Here is a 23,450-nt window from a genome sequence, read left to right as displayed (position 1 = left end):
GCTCTGCTGTCCAGTATGGTAGCCACTAGGCATATGTAACTATTGAGCACTACTAGTGTGGCTAGTGCAAGTAAGTAAGGAATTTTTCATTCTATTTTAACAAAATTTAAATTTAAAAACTAACATTTTATTGTTACTGTTAAACTTAAGTATGTTTGGAACACCTTGGCTATGCGAATCTACTTTTTCACTTGTAAATTTTACAGAATGAAATACAAATCAAGTATTTCTTGTGAAAATTTAACATCTGAACTAGGAATAGAGGGGAACTTCCTCAACTTGATGAAGAATATCTATAAAAATCCTATGGCTAACATCACACTTAACAGTGAGAAACTAGAAGCTTTCCCACTAAGATCAGGAACAGGGCAAGAAGTCTCCTATAGCTCCTTTTCAACAGTCCTAGTTAATGCAATAAGAAAAGGCAATAAAAGGTATACAGTTTGGGAAGGAAGAAAGTAAATTGTCTTTGCTTGCAGATGACATGATCGTCTATGTAGAAATCTGAAAGAACTGGAAAAAACAACAACAACAACAAAAAGTCCTGGAACTACTAAGAGATTATGGCAAGGTTGAAGGATACAAGATTAATATACAAAAGTCAATCACTTTCTTACATACAAGCAAGAAACAAGTGAAAACTGAAATTAAAAACACAAAACTATTTACACCAGCACCCCCTAAAATTACATACTTAGATATACATCTAACAAAATATGTACAAGATCTATATGAAGAAAATTACAAAACTCTGATGAATGAAATCAAAGAATAAATGGAGAGATATTCCATATTCATGGAAATTAAGACTCAATGTCAAGATGTCAGTTGTTCCCAATTTGATCTAGAGATTAAATGTAATCTCGGGCTGGCCCATGGCTCACTTGGGAGAGTGTGGAGCTGATAACACCAAGGCCACAGGTTTGGATCCCTCTATAGGGATGGCCGGTTAGCTCACTTGGGAGAGCATGGTACTGACAATACCAAGTCAAGGATTAAGATTCCCTTACTGGTCATCTTTTAAAAAAAAAAAAAAAATGTAATCTCAATCAAAATCCCAGCACGTTACTTTGTAGATATCAAAAAACTAATTCTAAAGTTTTTAAGAAGAGGCAAAAGATCCACAATTTTGAAGGAGAAAAACAGAGTTGGAGGACTGACACTACCAGACTTCGATACTTACTATATACACCTACAGTAATAAAGACACTGCAGTATTGTCAAAAGAACAGACAAAGATTTGTGGAACAGAATAGAGAGCACAGAAATAGACCCACGTAAATATAGTTAACTTATGTCTGACAAAGGAGCAAAGGCAATACAATGGAGCAAAGATAGCCTTTTCAACAAATGGTGCTGGAACAACTGGACATCCACAAGCAAAAAAATGAATCTAGACACAGACATTATGCCCTTCACAAAAATTAACTCAAAATGAATGATAGGCCTAAATGTAAAACGAAAAACTATAAAACTCCCAGAAGATAACATAGGAGAAAACATAGATGACCTTGGATATGGCAATAACTTTTTCAATACAACACAAAAGGCACAATTCATGAAAGAACTAATTGATAAGCTGGATTTCATTAAAATTAAAAACTTTTCGGTCTGCAAAAGACAATGTCAAGAAAATTAGAAGACAACCCACAGACTGAGAGGAAATATTTCCAAAAGACACATCTAATAAAGAACTGTTATCCAAAACATACAAAGAACTCTAAAACCTCAACAATAAGAAAACAACCCAATTAAAAAATGGGCCAAAGACCTTAACAGACACTCACAAAGATGTACGGATGACAGGTAAGCATATGAAAAGATGCTCCACATCATATGTCATCAAGAAAATGCAAATTAAAACAATGAGATAACCACTACATACTTATTGCCTATTAGAATGGCAAAACCCAAAACACTGCCAACACCAAACAAATGCCGGTGAGGATGTGGGGCAAGAACTCTCATTCACTGCTGGTGGGAATGCAAAATGGTAGAGTCACTTAGTAAGACAGTTTGGCAGTTTCTTATAAAACTAACATACTCTTACCATATGATTAAGCAATCATACTCCTTGGTATTTTTTTTTTATCCAAAGGAGTTGAAAACTTATGTCCGCACAAAAATCTGCACATGAATGTTTACAGCAGCTTTATTTATAATTTCTAAAACCTGGAAGAACCAAGATGTCCTTCAGTAGGAGAATGGATAAATAAACTGTGGTACATCCAGACAATGGAATATTATTCAGCACTAAAAAGAAATTAAGTATCAAGCATGAAAAGATATGGAGGAACCTTAAATGCACATTACTAAGTGAAAGAAGTCAATCTGAAAAGGTTACATACTGTATGATTCCAACTATATGGCATTCTGGAAAAAGCAAAACTATGGAGATAGTAAAGATCAGTGAGTGGCTGTCAAGAGGTGGGGTAGGGGCTGGGGATGAATGGGTAGAGCACAGAGGATTCTTAGGGCAGTGAAAATGTATAATATATGTCATTATACATTTGCCAAAACCCATAGAATGTACAACACCAAGAGTGAACCCTAATGTACACTATGGACTTTGGGAGATTATGATGTGTCAACATAGGTTCATCAATTGTAACAAAAGTACCAATCTGATGGAAAATGTTGATAATGGGGAGGCTATGCATGTGTGTGGCGGAAGTATGTGGGAAATTTCTGTATTATACTGTCAATTTTACTGTGAACCTATAACTGCTCTTAAAAAAAAAAAGTCTAAAAAATTTAGTATCTGAATTGAGATGTGCTGTAAATGTACAATAAACACTGGAGTTCAAAAACTTAATATAAAAACAATGTAAAAAATCTCATTAATTTTTTATATTTACTTCATATTTAAATAATATTTTACATATATTGGATTACATCAATTATTAAAATTAATTTCACACGTTTTTTCACTAGATAATCTAAAATTATATATGTGATTTACCTTACATTTCTACTGGAGAGCTGTCCTACAGTAAAGTGTACAGCTAGCAAACCCTACCCATGTATCCAGAATTGTCAATCTGCTTTTTAGTCCCTCATTCTTAAACATGGGCAGACAACCAAGGATTATCAGACATCTGAGGAAAGCTCCTAACATGAGAGAGAGAAAAAAAGCAACTTGCCATATAGAGACTATGCAAGGAGAAAAAAGAATTTAAAAAAAAAACCATTAATATCCACAAGTGAGAAACATTCAGAGGAAAAAGAACCCTTAGAAGTTGAAAATATGAGAACAGAAATTAAAACTCAATAAAAGGATTACAAGATAAGAACTGAAGAAATCCCAAAAATGTACAGCAAAATGACAGAGACAGAAAAATAAGAGGAAAGATAAGAAAATTAGAAAACCAGTTTGGGAGGTCTAATATACAAACAATAGGAGAAAACAGAACAGAAGAGCAAGTTATTAAGGAAATAAAGAAAATTTCCCAGTACTGAGGGATAAGTCTCTAGCACAAAAGACAAAAACAGATTACACACAGGCATATTATTGTAAAATTTCAAAATACTGGGAATACAAAGAAAATCCTACAAAATTCCACAGAAAGGATGAAAACAGGACATATGCAAAGGAACTAGAGCAGCTCTGGATTTCTTAACAATAATATCAATAGCTGGATGACAATGGAACAAGACCTTTTAAAATCCGAAGAAAAATAATTTCCAGTCTACAAGTCTATACTCAACCAAAACTATCAATCAAATGTGAGTTCAGAATAGACATTTTCAGACATTTAAACTTTAAAAAAAATTATCCCCATATACCCCAGGAAGCTATTGTAGAATACACTCCACCAAAATGAGGGAGCAAACCAAGATATACAAAGACTTGAAATACAGGAAACAGAGAGGTAAAGGAAATCCCCCAGGATAAAGATTCCAGGATGACTGCTCTGCCAGGTACAGAGAACAACCAATTAAAAGGGAGTAATGAGACTTGATCCAAACCTCTGAAGACTTTCATCACCATCATCTGCTTTTGTTCCCACTTTTTAAACTGACAATACCTGGGTAAGCCTGACCCAGATTCTTGGCTTGTGTGGACTATTTGTTAAGTTTCTTCCCTACCTTCTTTGCTCCACTACATGGAATGTCAAGGACACTCAATAAACCCCACAGAATTTTCTGCTTTGACTTACTCAGCAGAGCTGGTGGTTGAGTATGGTGAGATTAGAAGCAGAGAATACAGAGCAGTGTACTCTCCTAACCATATTCCTGTTGGATGTCAAGGACTGGACCCTCAGCGCAGATTTTGCCAGATGCTCAATTGTGGCAAGCCCTATGTTTCCCAGGTCTCACTCATGGCCTGGCCCACTGATGTCCTCAGAGGGGCTAGCTGTAAACAGTCAGAGAATGTGAAGTTGGGCTATGACTACAAGATAGTACTCAGTCTTTTTCCTCCTGGAAGCCTCCATCTCACAGCGGCAATACTGCCTTTTACACACACAGTCTAGATTTTTGTTACTCAATTTTTATAATAATCTTTCACTTATATGCAAATAATTATTAATAAAAGCATAAAATACTTTATTTTAAAAAGATGCAGAAAAACATTTATTCTGTAGGGCATTTTATTCAATAGAATTAGATGAGTAGATAAATGTCTTAATGTCATTAGCTGGTACAGAAAAAGAGCTTAATAGAATTGCATTTATTAAAATGAGCTTCATCTTCTCCCAAAGATTCTCTGCTTTATCAAGTCTCACTTAAGTCAATACAAATTGCTCAAAGGTGTACTGCATCAAAAGTAACAGCATCAAATATAAATATACTTGGGGGGGTAAAGTTCTGCACTAAGACCATCAATCAACATAAAAATGAAAAGCTGTCCCCTTGCTCCCCTTCCAATGAGTAATTCAGGTTCTGATTCAGTTACCACATCCTAATGTAATATGTGGTAAGATAAACCTTTTGGTTATCATCTACAGGAAATAAGAAACTTCCTACACACTTCACAGTTTGTAAGAAACCAAGAAAAAAGTCAAAGGATCCAAACTATACCCTGTGAGGCCAAACTAATTATATTAAATGGCTTAATGAGTTTGAAACATACTCTGACCAATTATTATCATAATAAATATAAATGAACTTTAAAACTTCTTTCGTATAACTGGATTTATTGTGGTAGTGGTTGTATGTATTAATCAGTATTTAAAAAGTGGGCCAAGGGGACTAAACTTGGCAGTCTCCTGGACAGAGGTTTCCCCTGTTTGCCTAGTGACAGAATCTAACCTCTTGGAAATTCAAGTATATAAGCAAATTCATCCAAGGGACTGATTCACCTCTACTCAATTCTCTGAATCTTCACATTTTCACTCTAATCAGAATAAGGGCACAGAATACTCAAACAATTAAGGATGGTACCTTGGCACAGGATGCCATGTAGCCAAGCAAAAGGTAATTAGGTAGTGTTCATAGCAGCAGAGAGGTTAGCAGGGATCTATAAGAGAATATGACTAAACATTACTTTGAACATGGAGTACATTACAAGTACATAGCAAAAAGTGTTTCCAATTCCTCCCTTCACAAGTACAGTTAATCATGGACAGTATATCCATGAACCATGTGGCTAGCACACAGGAGACAGAAATCCACAACTGCAAGCCTGTATCTCATTACTTTCTAAAGACTTTGTTCAGGCTAACTTATACCAGACAACTACAATTATATTTGAGCTCTTGGCTAAGTGGGATACACCAAAACAGCACAGCCAAATGCCAGTTGGCCCTCACACTCTGTGATGTTTCTGGGAGGTCCAGAATTCCTGGAACTACAGATTTTCTAACACCTATAACACTATGCAATTCACTAACTGCCTCAGTATATACAAGTCCTCTCTCTCTCTTTTCTGACATCCACCCTTGATCATGGGCTGTCTAGTTCAGTGTAAGAGACATGTTTGGTGTGGTAGGTAGAATTCTAAGATGTCCCCCAAGATTTCTAGCCTGATGTACACACCCTGTACAATCACCAGGAGTGTGAGTACAATAGGATATCACTCCTGGGATTAGGTCAAGTTATTAGGCACAACTGACTTTTAAGAAAGGGAGATTATCTGAGTAGGCCTGACCCAATCACATGAGCCCTTTAAATCTAGAGGTCAGAGAAAGAGGATTCACCACCCCATTTCTGGCTTGAAAGTGTAGAGAGCCAAAAGGCAAGGATCACAGGCAGCCTCTGGATGTTCAGAGTGGCCCCCAGCTGACAGCCAGCAAAGAAACAGGGACCTCACTCCTACAACTGGAAGAACTGAATTCTGCCAATAACCTGAATGAACATGGAAGCAGATTTCACCCTAGAACCTCCAGGTGTGAACTCAGCCCAGCTGACACCTTAATTTCAGATCTGTGATACTCTTGAAAACTCAGCCACATAGTCTATGCTGGACTTCTGACCAACAGAACTGTGGACTAATAAATGTGTTTTGTTTTAGGCTAAGTTTGTGGTAATTTATTATGAGCTATAGGATACTAATGTAGTAAGCAAATTGCTTAAATCTAAAATTTACCTAGAACTTTGGCTAAAGGAAAAAGTCCTGATTTTTATTTCTGACATCCTAAAAGACAAGTATGATTTTGAGCAAATCACTTTAATTTTTTATGCTCCAGTTCCCCCATTTATTAAAAACAAAATAAAACCAGAGACACACCTCTAGAGATAACTCATATCATAAATAAAATGGAGTGGTGAGAGATCACTCTGTAAAGGCAATTGTGCTGTTATTACTACATAAAGATTTGTAAAATGTACACCTGAAGACTAGTCTAGTTGACACTATACTCCAACAACATGGCATAAGGGAAAACCAATTCCTTGTCTATAAATTATACACTTAGCCACAGTCAATCATTACACAAAGAAAACTAAAGGACTCACCCAAGCCAGGTTCTAAATATTTTACAACAGATCCTTCTTAACACAACACTTGTAACTGTTTCTGGGAACCAGACTATAAATTGCATGGAGGCAAAAACCTTATCTTGTTCATTTACTATGCCCCAAATTTTAATAAATAATTTTAAAATTAGCATCACTATAGGATTAGGAGCATCACCCTAAGCACAGTATACTCATTCATATCCATTACTTTCTTCAAATTTAGCAAAGTGAGGAAAAGTTTCATGTCAAGGTTTATGACGGTACAATATGGACAGCTTAGTAAACCATCAGAACAAACCCTCAAGAGTAATGTCTTTCCCTATGAATGAAACCAGGGGACCTCGATTGGTGCTTCTACCCACAGGAGATAATTGTGAGCTGTTCTTGGGGAAAATATTAAATCATGGAACAGCAAGTCACCTAGGGGAGTCTTCCACCTCCTTTGAAAAGTGGTAAGTAAAGACAAAGGCTATCTATGAGTAAAATGGGAAATAAGTGTCATTGCGGCCAACAATTTCCTTTCAAATCCTAATCTACCTACCCAGGAAGGAGAGGTAAGGTATCTCTAATTCAGAATCATATGGAACAGACATCAAGGTCCAGCTCTGATTTCTTTATTCTATCACAGGATTCCACATTCAGTTCCTTAGGATAGTGAGGCAACAGAAGGTTATAACATGAACTTGAATTCAATTACCAATGAGTCCTAAATCTAGCTTTGCCACAAAATTTACCACATTTCCACTAAAGGACAGTAAGGGCAGAGTAAGCTTTCCTTTTTTACCTACTACACGTTCAGTGTTCCTATCTTTGGGACTACATTGTCTCATAGGACTAGTGTATAGAATAAATAATAAAATGGACATAAAGCGCTTAGTTTTCCAAAGTGATTTGTAAAAGTTAAATAATATATGGTGATGGAACCACTGAAAGTGGATAGCGTCCTTTCTTCAATTCCTGCTCCTTACACAGAAGTCAATTAGAACTAGAGAGATGGAGATAATGGATAACTTTAAATGCAGAGAAGACCGTTTTTAAGGAATGGTCCATAGGAGATGGCAAGTGAATCAATATCTCATCTACCACTTACAGAGAAACAAACCAGATTCTGATATCACTACTTATTGGTGCCTATGGCCTAAATAGACGTTGTGCAGAGTTTGAGCACCCACTTCAAAAAAGAAAATGAGAGAAAGAAAAGAAAGAGGGTATCTCAGAGGAAAGGAAGTCTGAAAGAGAGGCACAAAATGAACAGGAATTGAAAAATATGAATTATAAAGATAGAAAAGCTAGACGTGTTTAGGGGAAAGTAGTCTGAAGATTACCTAGTAGTTTGCAGAAATGAAGATGACAGACTCATGTTCACCATGACTATGGAGGAAAAAGTGCTAAAGGAGTAAGTAAGACTCTTGCAGCTCATTCATTAGGTTCCACACTGCCTCAGTGGCCCCACAGCTAAACAGCATTGGAGGGTTAAACTCATTAGTTTCACAACATATACATATATCAAAGCATCTCACTGTACATCATAAATATACATAATTTTTATGTCAATTATACCTCAATAAAGCTGGGGAAAAATAAATTATAAACTTGTTAGAATTCATACAAGAGCCAACAAAGGGAATGCAGAAGACAGTCTGAGATCTTTTATTCCTAATTAAAAGAGTTCTCTCAGTCTACTTCTGCCTTCCAGAATCAGTATCATTTTCCTGATTCCAACCACGGAGCACTGAAAGATTGTGGGCAGTGACCCATGTCAAGCACAAGTTAGAAATGCCATATAAAGAGCATTAGGTAACTGTAGTCGATCTCTACTTCAATAATTTACTTACAAATTTAAAACAATTTACTTATAAATTCAAAGCAACTTACTTATAAATTCAAAGCAACAAACTCAATTTCCCTCACAACTGTCTAAAACCATTGCTGAATCTACCTTCCAATAAACCTCATTTTCCAATTGTAATTAAAATGAGGGGGAAACTATCTTAATATTAGGATTCTATCTCCTAACAGGTCCAAAATATGTTACTATTCTAACAGTCCAAGAAAGCAAGTCTCTTGGGGAAAAGAAGAAAGTAAGTTTTTGCCTACAGCTTAGCTCATCTTAAAACCCTGGGACTGGCACAGCCTGTATCCTAGATAGTTGACAGCCTAGTGGGAAGAAGGAAAGGCCACTTCAGTTTCAGTATTCCAGCGCAGGAGAACAGGTAGAAACGAGGCTAAGGACACTGCATTCCACCTACAAGTATCCACACAAACTGCCAGCCCCTTGCACAATGAAGCACTCATGGGTTGGGAAAACAAGCTACCCTTAGAGAAAGTGCTCAGAGTCTAGAAGTCCTTGTTTCCTATCCACTATCACAAGGTACAGCAAACACGCCCATCTCCTTTGCTGTCAGGAAGGAGGTGAAAGCCTGCATGCATACGCTGCCATTTGCTGAGAGAACAGTAAGCAAAGCTTCCTTCCTTTCAAACATCCTAAGGTTCTGATAAAACTTTTGAATACATGCGAGGGTACTTCATGGAAAGATTTGTATTATCTTTCAGTTCTATTTTTCCACAAACTTTTTGAAGTACCCTTGTATTGGCAGACAATAAATAACGTTAACCTATTTTTCCAAAGTTTCAACATATTTCTCAAGGTCCAAATACTGATACTTACTCTTCTTCATGTTCTAACCAGACATCTCTCTTTACTGACTGAGCTTAGAGAAGATTGTTGATTGTTCCTTTAAAAAGGGGGTGTTGTCCACTCACTTTGAAACAGTCAGTGACTCAGGAATGCTGTTTCCCAATCGCCGTAGCAACTGTCTTCTCCTCCCATGTTATGATGTGAGTAGCAAGACATCCACTCTTCCTCAAGGATGGGCACATGTGTGACACCAAGGCCTCGCAGACAAGAAGTTTCTGTATCTGCTATTGCTTCTCCATATAGGTACCAAGTATGAGGACACCTTGTTTTAAATCCCATTCCCAAACTCGTTTCATTTCTAAATGATGTTACGCCTTTTTTCCTATTCTCACACCACTCCTGAATACCCAGAAAAAATTACAGCCTACTGATAACAGCTTAACTGATCCAAAAATTATATTACTACTCAAAAAGCCAGACTTAATCTTATGATGCCACAGGAAATATTTACTGGTCTTGTACAAATCCAGAAAAAGATTTTATTCTGAGAAAATCTTAAAGGGGAGGGGGAGAAGGAGAGCACAAGAATAAAATCTCATTACTCCTCATCACTGGAAATGTAAGCAAGAGTTAAAATAGGGTCCTTCTGATACTTCTAGCAACAGTACTTTTGTTGAACTATGTTCTGACACACATACAGAATTTCATGCCAAAGTACTTAGGCTCCAAAGAGACTTCCATGTATCATGTTTTTTCTCTTTGGTTCTATTTTAAAATAACTTTAGTTTCTGAAAAACAAGGTAGGGGATTGTTTTACTCTATTTTTATACACATCTCTCTCTCTACATATACATTTTTTTTTTTTTACAAAATCTATTACTTTCATGATAAAAATACATTTCCATTTCAAATAAAAGTAGCATTTTTCAAAGATCAGAAAACTGGAAAATGTTCATGAGACTATTAAAAGCAGAAAACATTTACAAATTATAATTGCGAAGTTGTAAAAATATTTGTGCATAGATTATAATGACTAGACTATTCAAATACTATGTGAAATAAAATGAAAAACAGAAATTTGAGGTTCTTAAGATACTGTTATTTTGAAAATGTGTGTGTGTGTGTGTGTGTGTGCCTTTTAAAATACACACATACAAAATCATTAGCACAGCATCTAAAAGCAAAACATTATCATCCAATTCCCATATTCAAAATGCCCACCAGTATCTACTCTTCTCCAGTAGTACTTAAGAAAAACTGACAGGGCAGTTACAAAATTTAAGGGTGACAATGCAACGTGAGAAAGAATACTGAATAGTTAGTGGAGTCTAAAATCCGGTTCACTTCATTATATGACTTTGGGCAACTTAATATCTCTAGGCCTCAGTGTCCTCCTGATTTTAAGAGGAGGCTGGGTCAGATCATTTCTAGGATCTCTTCAGGCCCCTTAAAGACTGTCTTTAGTTACTATTGCTCTTTTTGAGGGCAGCCCAATGCCTGCTGCTTGCCCGATAATATGTATCCCACAGTGGCTTCTCACTACTTCTTCTTGTGGTTTCAATCACAGGAAACAGACGTCACCCATGGGCCTAGAAGTAAGTAACGAAAAAGACCTGGCGGATGCAAAGATCTGCCAACTAAGATCAACTCCCATCTTTTTAAAATACAAGAATCAAGAAAGAAATCACTAGAGACAAATATGCCTGGGGAGCCTGACACACCTTTCACAAAAACTAACAAAACTGAACATATCTCTGTAGGCCTCATGCAAGATGAAATAATTTTAGAATCATACAAAACTATTTTGCTTCTACAGCCAAATAAGGAAATTGAAGGAACTCTATAGGTATGGGTGGGAGTACATGCGTTTAAGGAAAAAAATGGTGCACTCCTACTGCCACTAGCATTTTTTGTGGAGATCTAGACATATCCCAAGGACTTGAAAACTCATCCTTGTCCTTTTTATTTAATATTCTATATAAGCCTTCATGTAACCATGAAAGACTACGATACAAATAGATTCAAATAATATGGGGACGTAGCAATTATTCACTTTAAATGTATGTTAACAATCCCTAGAGCACCAGGTCAAATACTGCTCTTGTTATAATAACAGAAGCTGGAAGTCTTGCACTATGTAAAACAATGTAGAGATTTTTAATCCTACAGACATGTTCATTCATTAAACACAAGTCAAAACTGTAAGATACTATCTCCAGAGATAAATATAATCTTTTTTCAGAGTTCCTTCGTAGAGTTCTTCTACTCAGGTGTAGTTACATTAGTGGTTCTCTTTGCCCCAATGTTACCTTGGTGAGAGAGAACCAATGTTTTCAAAACTGTCAATCTCCTTACATTAGAGCATGGAAATGGAAAGCCTTGAAAATAATCCCAAGATTCCCAAGGCTAGTATTAAAACTAAAAAATATAAAAGGATATTGCTAATATGAGCTAAACACTACCACTGCTCTCAGGAACATTACAGGCTAGATGGGAAATTAAGACCCCAAACAATATATAAATATACATCTAGTTTTACGTTCAAGAAAGACTAAATATGCAATAAAGCGAAACTGCACTAAACTAGAGAACATTTGGAAAAAACAATGGGGCCAAAGATAGGCTCAGATTGTCCTAACAATGGCATCATCCACCTAAGCCCACAAGTTGGTTATAGATCCTTGAGATCTGGCTGAAGATAGTCACATCTTTTTATAACACTGTGCTCTAATCAAATAGGTAGCAGAAATGATTTGCTGGAACACTGACCTTAACACTAATCTATTTATGTTCTTGGGTATCCTGACTTATTGTCACCACCACACATCACATGGCCGAAAACTGACATCAACATGCATCATGACATGTTACAAAATGCTAATTTTCAGTCCTGTTTTCTGCGGGTTTTTACAGAAAGGGAACCTAAAAGCCCTTGCCAGGAATAAAATAATCTCTGTGAAGTGGCTTCACCTTTCTTAAATGAGTTATTTCCCACTAATCCTCATGACTGCTATAATCAGGCCATTTCTCATCACTACATTCACACGTTCATACCTGAGCCTCTGTTCACATTGCTCTTCACCCCATGAAATCCCTTCCCTCTCTATTCTGCCAATCCTTGGATTTCTTTCCAGGGCGAATCATATACCCCCATCTTCTATGAAAGCTAACTAACACTGCCCACAATTATATTCTGGATTATTTACAGAATTTTGGGCACTAGCATGTGGAAATGATTCATGATAACCCCCTAATTTTACAAAAGAAAGGAAAAGACCCAGAAAGGTAAAGTGATTTGCCCAGAGTTCACATGATTGATTAGTAGTAAAGTCTCAACTAATATGTAAAGAACACTACCTAGGTTGTTGGAGATAGGGGTTCTAGTTTTAGGTCTAGTTGTGAATGTAGACAGATCAATTGTCTAGGGCAAAATGGGTTTCTTAATCTGTAAAATAAAGGGGTTGAATTAGATCATTTTTAGCATGATCTAATTTTCACCTCCAGCATTCTAAGACCCTGAAATTTAGGTCTTCTGACTCTCAGTCCAGTAATCTTTCCATTTAATTCCCTCACTTCTCTGAATTTCTACAGCATTTAAAGTTTATGCTCACAGCCTTAGAGCTTTCTCTACTTGTACTTGAATAAACATAGCTGAGGTTACAATCTCTTAAAAAGCAAGAACTGAACCTGATAGGACAATCAGATGACTTCTTGATTAGGTTTTGGATTGAGGGTACATCCATGTAGATTCAGGCAAACAAGAGAAACTGTATTCTCTACTCTTCACCACCAGTCATACAGAAAATCCTAGTTCCGGGTAGTTGTATCTCTGTGGCAATGTCTTAATTAACCACAGGCAAATAACCAGCAGGTCTAAAGAACAAACTTCAGGAGTCCCCAGACTCAGAAGAGACCCCGGAGTTATTAGCCACTTGCAATTCTGATAGTCAAGTTTCAGGGTGACAAAGAGAGGTCTTTAAGAATGCCAAATGCCAAATCTAAATATAAAAAGGAAACTACAGAGATGGTTTAGCAACAGCTTCCTCCTCCCTGTTTGTCACCACTACTTGTGGCTCTCAGCAATTTAAACAACAAAAACTCCTGATAGGTGATGCTGTTAGAACTGTCCTACTGGGCCGGCCCGTGGCTCACTCGGGAAAGTGCGGTGCTGATAACACCAAGGCCCCGGGTTCGGATCCCATATAGGGATGGCCGGTTAGCTCGCTGGCTGAGCGTGGTGCTGACAACACCAAGTCAAGGGTTAAGATCCCCTTACCGGTCATCTTTTAAAAATAATAATAATAATAATAATTTAGACAACTTCCTAATAACTCATGAGGCAGGGAAAAGATAAGTTTTACATGCACTGTAACAGCTACTTTTTCATGCCTAAGATAAGAAAGGTTTATCTAAGAGTCTTCCAATGGCTTCAAAGTCTAAATTACTAAATGCAAAAAGCAGTTAGACATTTAGACACTGCACTTAGTACATCTAAGCTCAGTACTTTTTTCTTGGCTATTGAACTCTAGGAAAATCCAGTTTTAAAAGACTGTAGATGAGCAAAGGACTCTAAAGGGAAACCACCAAAATTTCTAAGAAATTCCTAGTAGTGTATACTCTTTTGTACTGCAGGCACAAAAACTGGGCAAACATAAATTGTCAGTACAATGTGGTGAATAAGTACATGGGTTTTGGAATCAACTAGACATACATTTGAATCCTAGTTCTGTCACTTACTAGTTCTATGTCCTCAAGCAGGTTACTTGATCTCACTGAGTTCCAGTTTAATCACCTATAAAATAGGAATAATAATAGTACTTATTTTATATGGTCAATGTAGAGATTAATGAGATAAATGAATCTAAAGCCCTTCAGCACCGTGCTAGGGATATATTAATTATGCAACAAACAAATGCTATTATTACTGTAACTGTTATTGTTGTTATTACTCCCTATACTTTCAGTCTGGAATGAATTAATCAGCCTTATCTATAAAGATGCAGAACATTCATTAATATTTATAGATAGAAAAACTGGCATTATACAACTGTAGCACACTAAGTACAGGAAAACAAAAGATTGTTACCACCACCTAACAAGAAAAAATTGCTTCCAGGATAAAAGGAACTTCAAATGTCCCTGATCCTAAGACTATTAGAAATGTTTTGTCTTGCCTACAGATGAAAATTTACACCCCAAAGTGAACATGTGGAACATAACTCATGGATCTATGGTGGAAAAGAGGCAAACTAAGGAGCTAAATTTATAAAACTTCAACAAGAGGAGAAAATCTTAGTAACTGTAATTTTAGCAGAGATTTTTAAAATGTGACACAAAAAGCAAAAATAAAAAAATAAACTGGATTTTATCAAAATTAAACACTTTGGTTCTTTAAATACACTGTTAAGAAAATGAAAAGGTTTCATTACCAGATTTTGGCACCAACCAAAAAAACCCCCAAACAAACCAAAACCAATACCAAAATAAAACAAAAAAAGAAACAAAAGAAAAAGAAAAGGTAAGCCAAAGGAGGAAAAAATATTCACAAAACATATATCCAATGAAAGACTTATCTAGGCTATAACAAGAAAAAAAAATTTTTTAATGGGCAAAATCTTAAATAGATTCTTCAAAGAAGATACACAGATAGCAAATAAGGACATGTAAAGATTCTCAATATCATTAGGGAATTGCAAATAAAAGCCACACTGAGATATTACAACATACTCACTAGAAAGGCTATGATTTAAGACTGGTCATACCAAGAGTTCACAAGGAAATGGAACTCTTATACATTGCTGGTGGGAATGTAAAATGGTACAACCACTTTGGAAAATAGTTCATCAATTTCTTAGAAGATTTAACACAGATCTACCATATGACTTAGTCATTCCACTCCTAGGTATTTAACCAAGAGAAATTAAGGCATATGTCCAGACAAAAACATGTACATGAATGTTAACAGCCAAGAAAACCATCTTCCCCAAACTAGAAACAATCCAAATGTCCATCAATAGGTAAATGAATAAACGAATTGTGGCAAATCCATACAACATAATGGCACTCAGCAATAAAAAGGAATGAGCTATTTAATACATGTAACAACATATATTATGCTGAAAAAAGGGTTCATACTGTACGACTCCATTTATATAAAATTCTAGAAGATACAAACTAATCTACAGCTACAGAAAGCAAATCAGTGGTTATCTGGGGATGGAAGTCAGGAAGGGGTGATAGGGAGGGTTCACAAAGGAGCAAGAGGAAATTTTTGCAGCTGATGGATATATTCATGATCTTGACTGTGGTAATGGTCTCACAGATTGTGCATTTTAAATATATGCAGTTTATTGTATGTTAAATATACATCAATAAAGCTGTAAAAAAATAATAATAACAAATGAGGGGTACCTTTTTACTTGATTTTAAAGTTCTGACATTAAGAAAAAAAAAAAAAATCAGATGTATCTGAAAAGTAAGGACAACTACCAAGCTTGGTTTTCTGAGACCTTCAGGATCAAAGATGGTTTATAAATCACCCTCTGTTGGGTCCTTAAAGTATGTTAAACCTTAAAAGAAAATACAAATCCTGTCTTCACAAAACACTATTCATAAGACAGGAAATAAGTCAGAGAATCAGAAATCCAGAAAAATAATCCAGGACACCATAACCTGTATTTACTACCCTAACAAAATACCCAAGTAGGTACTGTTTAAGGACCAGTTCTAATCACCACCAAGGATGGAATTTTCTCATTTTCCATATAAGAATGCTTCATATGAAAATGCCATGACTTTCCTTTCATTCAATTCCATTATGCTTATTCTCCTTTGTATCCCCTTATGTATTGTCTCTCTTTTTGGAGGAAAGAAATTCAAACAAATATTTAAAGGGCAAACTGACATTCCATAATTGTCACAGAACCAAGCAAGAGAGAGCCAGTTTCTTCAACCTTTTCCCTCTCAGTCTCACAGCTTCTGGTGTATCTGTTCCTCTTATATAACCTCTTTCTACTACTCCAGCTATTCCAAGATCCCAAAATTTACTAAAGGAAAAGCAGAATCCAAAATTTCTGCTTCTTTTCCTTCATTTATTCATCCAGTTCAACTTCTTATCCCCTTGATGTTTCCAACCTACAACTGCAAATGACTGCTGCACTGAGTGGGTGTTTGGGCTTGATGACATTTAAAGTCCCTCCTAACTCTATAGTTTTCAGGCTACCATTCACAGCAAGCTTTAATAATAAATGGAAGTAAGAATCTCAAAGTTGAAAGACCAATGATTCACCCAGAGTTATCCTGTATTTGATGATAAAATTCATTAAAGTATTGGTATCACGAGGCTGGCCAATTAACTTACTCAGTTAGAGCGTGGCCTTGTAACACCAAGATCAAGGATTCAGATCCCTGTACCAGCGAGCTGCCAAAAAAAAAAACAAAAAACAAAAACACAACAAAAAAGAATATTGGTCTCGATATTTCTCTTTTCTTTCAGCAATTCTTTTACGTCCTTTAAAAGGGTTCCTTGATTCTAAAAACTGTTTTTGTAAGAAACAAAAAAGAACAAGGAATCCCTGTATTGGACAGCAAAATAAAAAGAAAAGAAAAAAAAAAAGAGGACAAGGAGAAAATACAGTAAAATATGTTCACAGTGATTAAAATATTCTTTACTTTTCGATTTTAGCTTTGAAGTTTTAAGAAATTTTATTATCGGGCTGGCCCATGGCTCACTCGGGAGAGTGTGGTACTGATAACACCAAGGCCATGGGTTCGGATCCCATACAGGGATGGCCGGTTTGCTCACTGAGTAAGTGTGGTGCTGACAACACCAAGTCAAGGGTTAAGATCCCCTTACTGGTCATCTTTAAAAGAAAAAAGAAAAAGAAATTTTATTATCAACAACTTCTGACTGCCCTTAATTCTTCAATGGCCTAGCTATTCATGAGGTTCCAACCAGCCCCTACAGAAGCAGGGAAGGAATAAAAATAAAGAGGGAGGAGATGACCTGCAGCTGGGAAAGGGGAGAGTGTGGCTTTGTTTCACCTAACCCTAACTAGGGGCAAACATCCAATGCTGTTTTGCTGGTAGCAAGAGGTGAATTTTTTCCTACTGCTTTCAAACAAAAGTGATTGAGGATAGGAGACTCAACATGAAAAAGAAAAACACTTAAGTAATACAAAGTTTGTTTTAAAATGGAGATGGGTTTTGTAGCCATGAATGATTTCAACTACAGAGATATAAAATGGGAAAAACCACATGCATATACAAAACCTTTGTTTCTCTATAATACCTAGTATTTTTTGTTAATAAACATTATTTTAACCTGTTCTTCTAAATCATGAGACATATATAACCTTATCTTTTAAGCCTCTATTACATTTCACTGAAGATATAACACTCCCCAAGAATAACTTGGCAATGCATTTATAAAATAAACTGATGAAATCTATGTCACTTTTCAAAATTAATTAATTAATGCGAGGTTGCGGAGAAAAAGGAACTCTCATAAATTGCTGGTGGGACTGCAAAATGGTGCAGCCTCTATGGAAAATGGTATGGAGGTTCCTCAAACAGTTGCAGATAGATCTACCATACGACCCAGCTATCCCACTGCTGGGAATATATCCAAAGGAATGGAAATCATCAAGTCAAAGGTATACCTGTTCCCCAATGTTCATTGCAGCACTCTTTACAATAGCCAAGAGTTGGAATCAGCCCAAATGTCCATCATCGGATGAGTGGATACGGAAAATGTGGTATATCTACACAATGGAATACTACTCAGCTATAAAAACGAATGAAATACTGCCATTTGCAACAACATGGATGGACCTTGAGAGAATAATATTAAGTGAAACGAGTCAGGCAGAGAAAAAGAAATACCACATGTTCTCACTTATTGCTGGGAGCTAAAAATAAATTAATTAATTCACTCACATACACACAAAAAAAAGAAATGGGGGAGGGAGAAGAGGATATAACAACTACAATCTTTTGAAGTTGATACAACAAGCAAACGGAAAGGACATTCTTGGGTGGGAGGGGGGAGAGGGAGGAGGGAGGGAGGTTTCGGTGATGGGCCATAATAACCAACTACATTGTATACTGACAAAATAAAAATTTAAAAAAATAATAATAATTAATTAATTAAAATAAACTGATGACCCTCGGGGACAATAAAAGGTTATTCTATCATACAGGAAATAAAATTAGTCTCTTCTGACTTATATGCCCATTACAAAGTTAAATCATTTCTCACATTATTTCCTTAGCCTTTACAATAAACATAACTTACAAGTCATAAAATGTTCAACTCTTTAAAAAAAGTATCCCAATGTTTACGAACTCTCCCAGGTGGAAAGGAGATGTAGTCTAAGTTTAAAAAGTGATTGAGCTCTTTAAACTTTTTAAACTTAGACTCCATCTCCTTTCCACCCAAAAGAGTTGGTAAATGTTGGGATACCTTTTTAATAAAAGAGCTGAAAAGAGATTTTAATTCTAAGGCATTCTGTCAGTTTCATCTCCTGTGAGGATTTCTGCTTATCTCCTGTAAAAGAAGATAGTAACTTTGATCCAAAAGGTCGCAGAAAACAGAAATATACAGAGAGCTTTGTACAAGTCGTGTGTTTTTTTAAAAAGTAATAAACACAGTATTACTTAGTTTGGAAAGAGGGATGGAAACCTATAGGAATGTTTTTGAGATGACAGAATGATACCTTAAAAATGTCTGCCCTTTGTCCTGCCTTATCTTTAAAGACAGCCCATGGAGTCCAGTTGATATTGTTACTTGTACTTGTCTCAAAGAAAATTCTTCCTCACATTACTCCCCTTACATATATATTTCAGAAATCACTTTATTTGACATCCTCATTCATCACTGCTGCAAAGTCAGAAAGCACTCTGTTCACTTAATTTTTACTTTCCTTCATCTCAGGACTTGTGAAAGGAACTGGGATAATGCGGGAGAAGGGATATGCTCATGGCCCAGGAGAAGACAGCCTCATGAAGAACCAAGGTGGAATACCAGGTAGGCTGGCTTCAGCCACGCACACATGCATGTCAGCACTGCTAACAATCACGTGTTTAAGAGATGATGTTCAACCACTTTTCAAACAGGCTCCATCTCCTTTCCACTCAAAATGACTCACAGGGTAAGAGGAGATCTTGGACAATTTGTAAGCTCTGTGTTCTCATCAGTTTCACTTAGAACCTACATAAACCCAGATTAAAATCCCCCAAGTGCAAACAACCTGGTCCAAACCAGTGCAGTTTTATAAAGTACATTCTTAATCAAGTTCCAGAAGACACACTAGAAAGGGTGGAGTAGGCAAAAGAACTTTTCAGTTTTAGCCGATAGTTCAAGAAAACTAAGCCATGGGTAACAAAAGCACACCAGCAATCTCACCCACTCCACCCACCCACATATAAATACACAGACACAAAGAGAAGTGGATTGCAGTATGCTCCTCCTCATCTCTCATTTCCACAGAATTCTCATAAAAAGAACAATGAAGACAGAATATTCTGACGCCTTAAGGTAGGTTGTACTTGGCAATAAAGGGGTTAAGCAACAGTACTTTCCTAGAAATCTTCCCATTCCATAGCTACTAATGCAATTCTCCTCACTCTCTGTACTACATAGTTTTAAAACAGTTCAGCAGGTTAAGGGTTAAGACCAACACCTCAGGAAAAAGAGAGAACTTGGTTCAGCTCCACCCTCTCTAAAGCAAATACCAAAAACTCTGAGCCAAGTCCACTCAGCATATACAAGACTCCATGGACATTCCAAAAAAACAGGTGAAAAGAAATTGAGTTTCCTCAGGTTTCTCAACTTACAGCACCACACACATAGTAGACTTCACAAATTTGTGAAACACCCAAGTACTAAATAAAATAAAAGCACAAATAAAATTCTACTAAAGACTTGAAAAACATTAACAAGTCACAGAGGTCACTACACATCAGCAGGAATAGCTGGAATTCAGATGAGGAAGGTCAAAGAGTACCCATGGAAACAAAATTAAAACAAAAATATACAGAAATACAAGGGCCCTAGAACTTAAGTTTTGAAGGGAAAGCTTTCTAACTAGAGGGTCAGTTCTTATCCTAAATAAACACAGGAAATGTTGCTTTAGTCACCAAAGGGTGATGGGGTGTCACTACTATTAATCTTCTATTTCTGGAAAAAAAGGTATTCACCAGATAAAAACAGGCAGTTACTGACAGCCCGTATGTCACTGGAAAGGACAGTCCAGGAGCACCTGGTCTTGCTGGAAATAGGTAGGAAGAAATGAGTCACTATTTTAATTCTGCTTAGTACTCTCTGCGTCTCAACCTTCTAGGTTACAAAACACATTTTCTTCCTGTTTCCATTACTTTATCAATTTTCTTCCCAAACTTGTGGAGCTGGGTCAGAATGTTGGGGGATGGGGCTAAGAGAAAGAAAGAGATAAGAGTTACAAGCCCTTTGACTAGTAGAAAGAGATATTAGGGTAGGGGTGTAAATACCTGGAAGAGATGACTAAATAACAACTAGCAAATGATCATTACAGTCCAAGACTCTTTCCCTCTCTTAGAGCACCATATCGTTCAAAGCTTTTACAGTGAAAAGCAAACAAATAGCTCCCTGGAGAGAGGAGTAAGAAAGAAGATTTAGTGTGGGCAAAAGGGAATGAAATACGATAGGGTTACACGAATACCAATATTCCTTGACTCCACAAGTGGAAGTAATTGGCACCCGAGGAAAGCTACACTCTTCTACAGGTAGGAAGAGGGATGTCAGTAGCCTAGGGGCATAGGAAGTAGCAGAAGAGGAGTTGAGATGGTTATCATAGGAAATGTATAAAAAGGAATCCAATTACAAACTTCTTGGACTTTCAGTCTAACTTCCTCCCCACATCACTATCCTAGGTCAAGAAAAGCATAATCATGAGAGAGTTGAACCCTCTGAAAAGTAATAAGCAACAGGGCAAAGAAAGAGGTTATTTGAATAGAGAAATACTGGTAAGCAAATTAACGTCATGCTCCAATGACCATAGGACCTGTGCAGGAACCCACTCCTGTAATCGCAAGGACAAATGTCCAAGGGAGGAGAGAAGGTAGGGCCCAAGTCAGATAACATTCCTGAGGGGAAGGATTATCAGGTGACACCGGGCCGAGGGCCCAGGGAGGGGACTGAGCGGGAGGAAAGTTAGCAGGTGAAAGGGATCAATCATGGGGAAGGAAGTGACCTTTAGGAAAGGAAATACGAGAATACCAAAAAAGGGGGTAAAAGTAAGAGGAGAAAATGGACCCATTAGAGCACAGGGAACCAAGAAAGAGAAGGTGTGTTCGGGTAGTAGAGGAAGAAGAAAGGAAGTGGGGCTGAGGGGCGGCCGTGGCTATGAGGGCGGGAGGGCAGAGCGTGCGGGCTGGGGAGTGAGGGAAGCCCGGAGGTGGCAGGAGTAAGAGCCGGTGGGACTCCAGGGCTTCCCAAGGTCCCAGAGGGGGAGGATGTCGGGCTGAAGAACCGAGTACCAAGCGAAACCAGGAAGGGAGACGCGGGCGCCCCTGGGGCCGGCTGCGGGGGTCTCCTGGGTCCAGAGGGAGGTTACCCGGCCGGGCAGAGGGAGTGAGGTGGGAGGGACACTCACGAATTTCTTGGATTTGCCGCCGTCGCCGCCCGCCACAGGCAGCTCGTCTGGGCTCCGGCCCTTCTTCTTGTCTCGGGTCCCGCGGCCGGGCCCCAGGCCCCCTCCGGGTGGCTCCATGTCCTGGTTCTCGCTGGCCGGTAACCCAGCACCTTACGCCGCTCCCACCGGCAGCTCCGCGCTCGCCGCTGCCGCCGCCCAGCAGCTCCTTAGCCAGCCGCCGCGCCCCGCCTCATTAGCATGCCGGGCTGCGCGCGCCTCATGAATATACAACGGCGAAGCCTCGCTCACGCCCGCCTGCCCCACTTCCGCCCGGACCCGCAGCCCCTACCAATGGGGAAACGGAGGGGGGGCGGAGGGAAGCCGCGGAAGCGCGCTACCTGCCCGGCGGACCTAACCATTCGGACCCACGTTGGGGGGTGGAGAGTGGGCGGTGCAGCTGTTCCCGGCCGCAGCGAGGAGCACCGCCCCCTGGCGGCTGAAGAGGCACAGGGCTCTCTGCTCCCACGCATCGCCCACGTGGCTGTAAAGCCTGGACCCTCTGGCCAGGATATTATTATCCGAACCAAAAACCGCATAAGAGACTGATATTCTGTCAGAAAATTTAGCGCTAGGCTTTCCGGAATACTGCAGTTTGTAATGTGTGCAAAACCCATGGAACACATGGAAAAAAGTGACAGCTACATTTTATGGATACATATGAAAGCTATGTACCAAGAACAGAGCTTGGTCCAAGGCAATAGCTAGACCCTGAACCAGACTAGCTCTGAAGTTTAATTGCCTGGTCTTGAATCCTAGGTCAGCAACTTTCTAGTTATGTTCTAATCTGGACAAACTAGTTATTGCCAATATGTGCCTAAACAGTAATAATAGTTACCAGTTCATGACATAGCTGTATGCCAGGCCCTATGCAAAACACAGTGCCTGTATTTCCTCACTGAATTGTAACAATCCCATGTGATAGATTCTGCTGATCTTGCTGTTTTACAAATAGGAAACTTAAGAGAACTGAAGTGACTTGCCCAAGGACACATAGTTGATTAAAAAAAAAATCTAAGCCCAGATTAGTCTGATTGCTGCCAAGCCCTGTTTAACCAGGATCCCCACTGAGGTAAACCGAATAATGAGTGACAAGAATGGGTATTCTCCAAGAGTATGTTCTTTGTTCTTCTAGCATGACTTTCTCCCCCAGCAACTTCATACATTCCTTCAGCTACATCTGTCCCTTGTGTGAGAATTATGAGGCCAGTGGGCCTTCACAGTATGAACCAAATCATCCCAAT

The 23,450-nt window shown here is 38.0% G+C and overlaps 1 protein-coding gene across 1 annotated transcript in view; it reads right to left on the bottom strand.

Moving 5' to 3' along the window:
• The window catches only part of DIAPH1 (diaphanous-related formin 1), a 98,340-nt gene extending 76,053 nt beyond the window's left edge, over positions 1–22,287 (bottom strand). Inside the window, exon 1 of the mRNA XM_008569460.1 lies at positions 22,171–22,287. Within this exon, the coding sequence (XP_008567682.1) occupies positions 22,171–22,287 (117 nt within the window). The remainder of the gene's footprint in view (positions 1–22,170) is intronic.
• Positions 22,288–23,450: the final 1,163 nt, after the last annotated feature.

Source organism: Galeopterus variegatus, unplaced genomic scaffold (assembly GCF_000696425.1).
Source record: "Galeopterus variegatus unplaced genomic scaffold, G_variegatus-3.0.2 Scaffold502, whole genome shotgun sequence".
NCBI classification, from domain to species: domain Eukaryota; kingdom Metazoa; phylum Chordata; class Mammalia; order Dermoptera; family Cynocephalidae; genus Galeopterus; species Galeopterus variegatus.
Note: the sequence above shows the minus strand (reverse complement) of the source record. Positions and strands in the feature narration are given on the sequence as shown.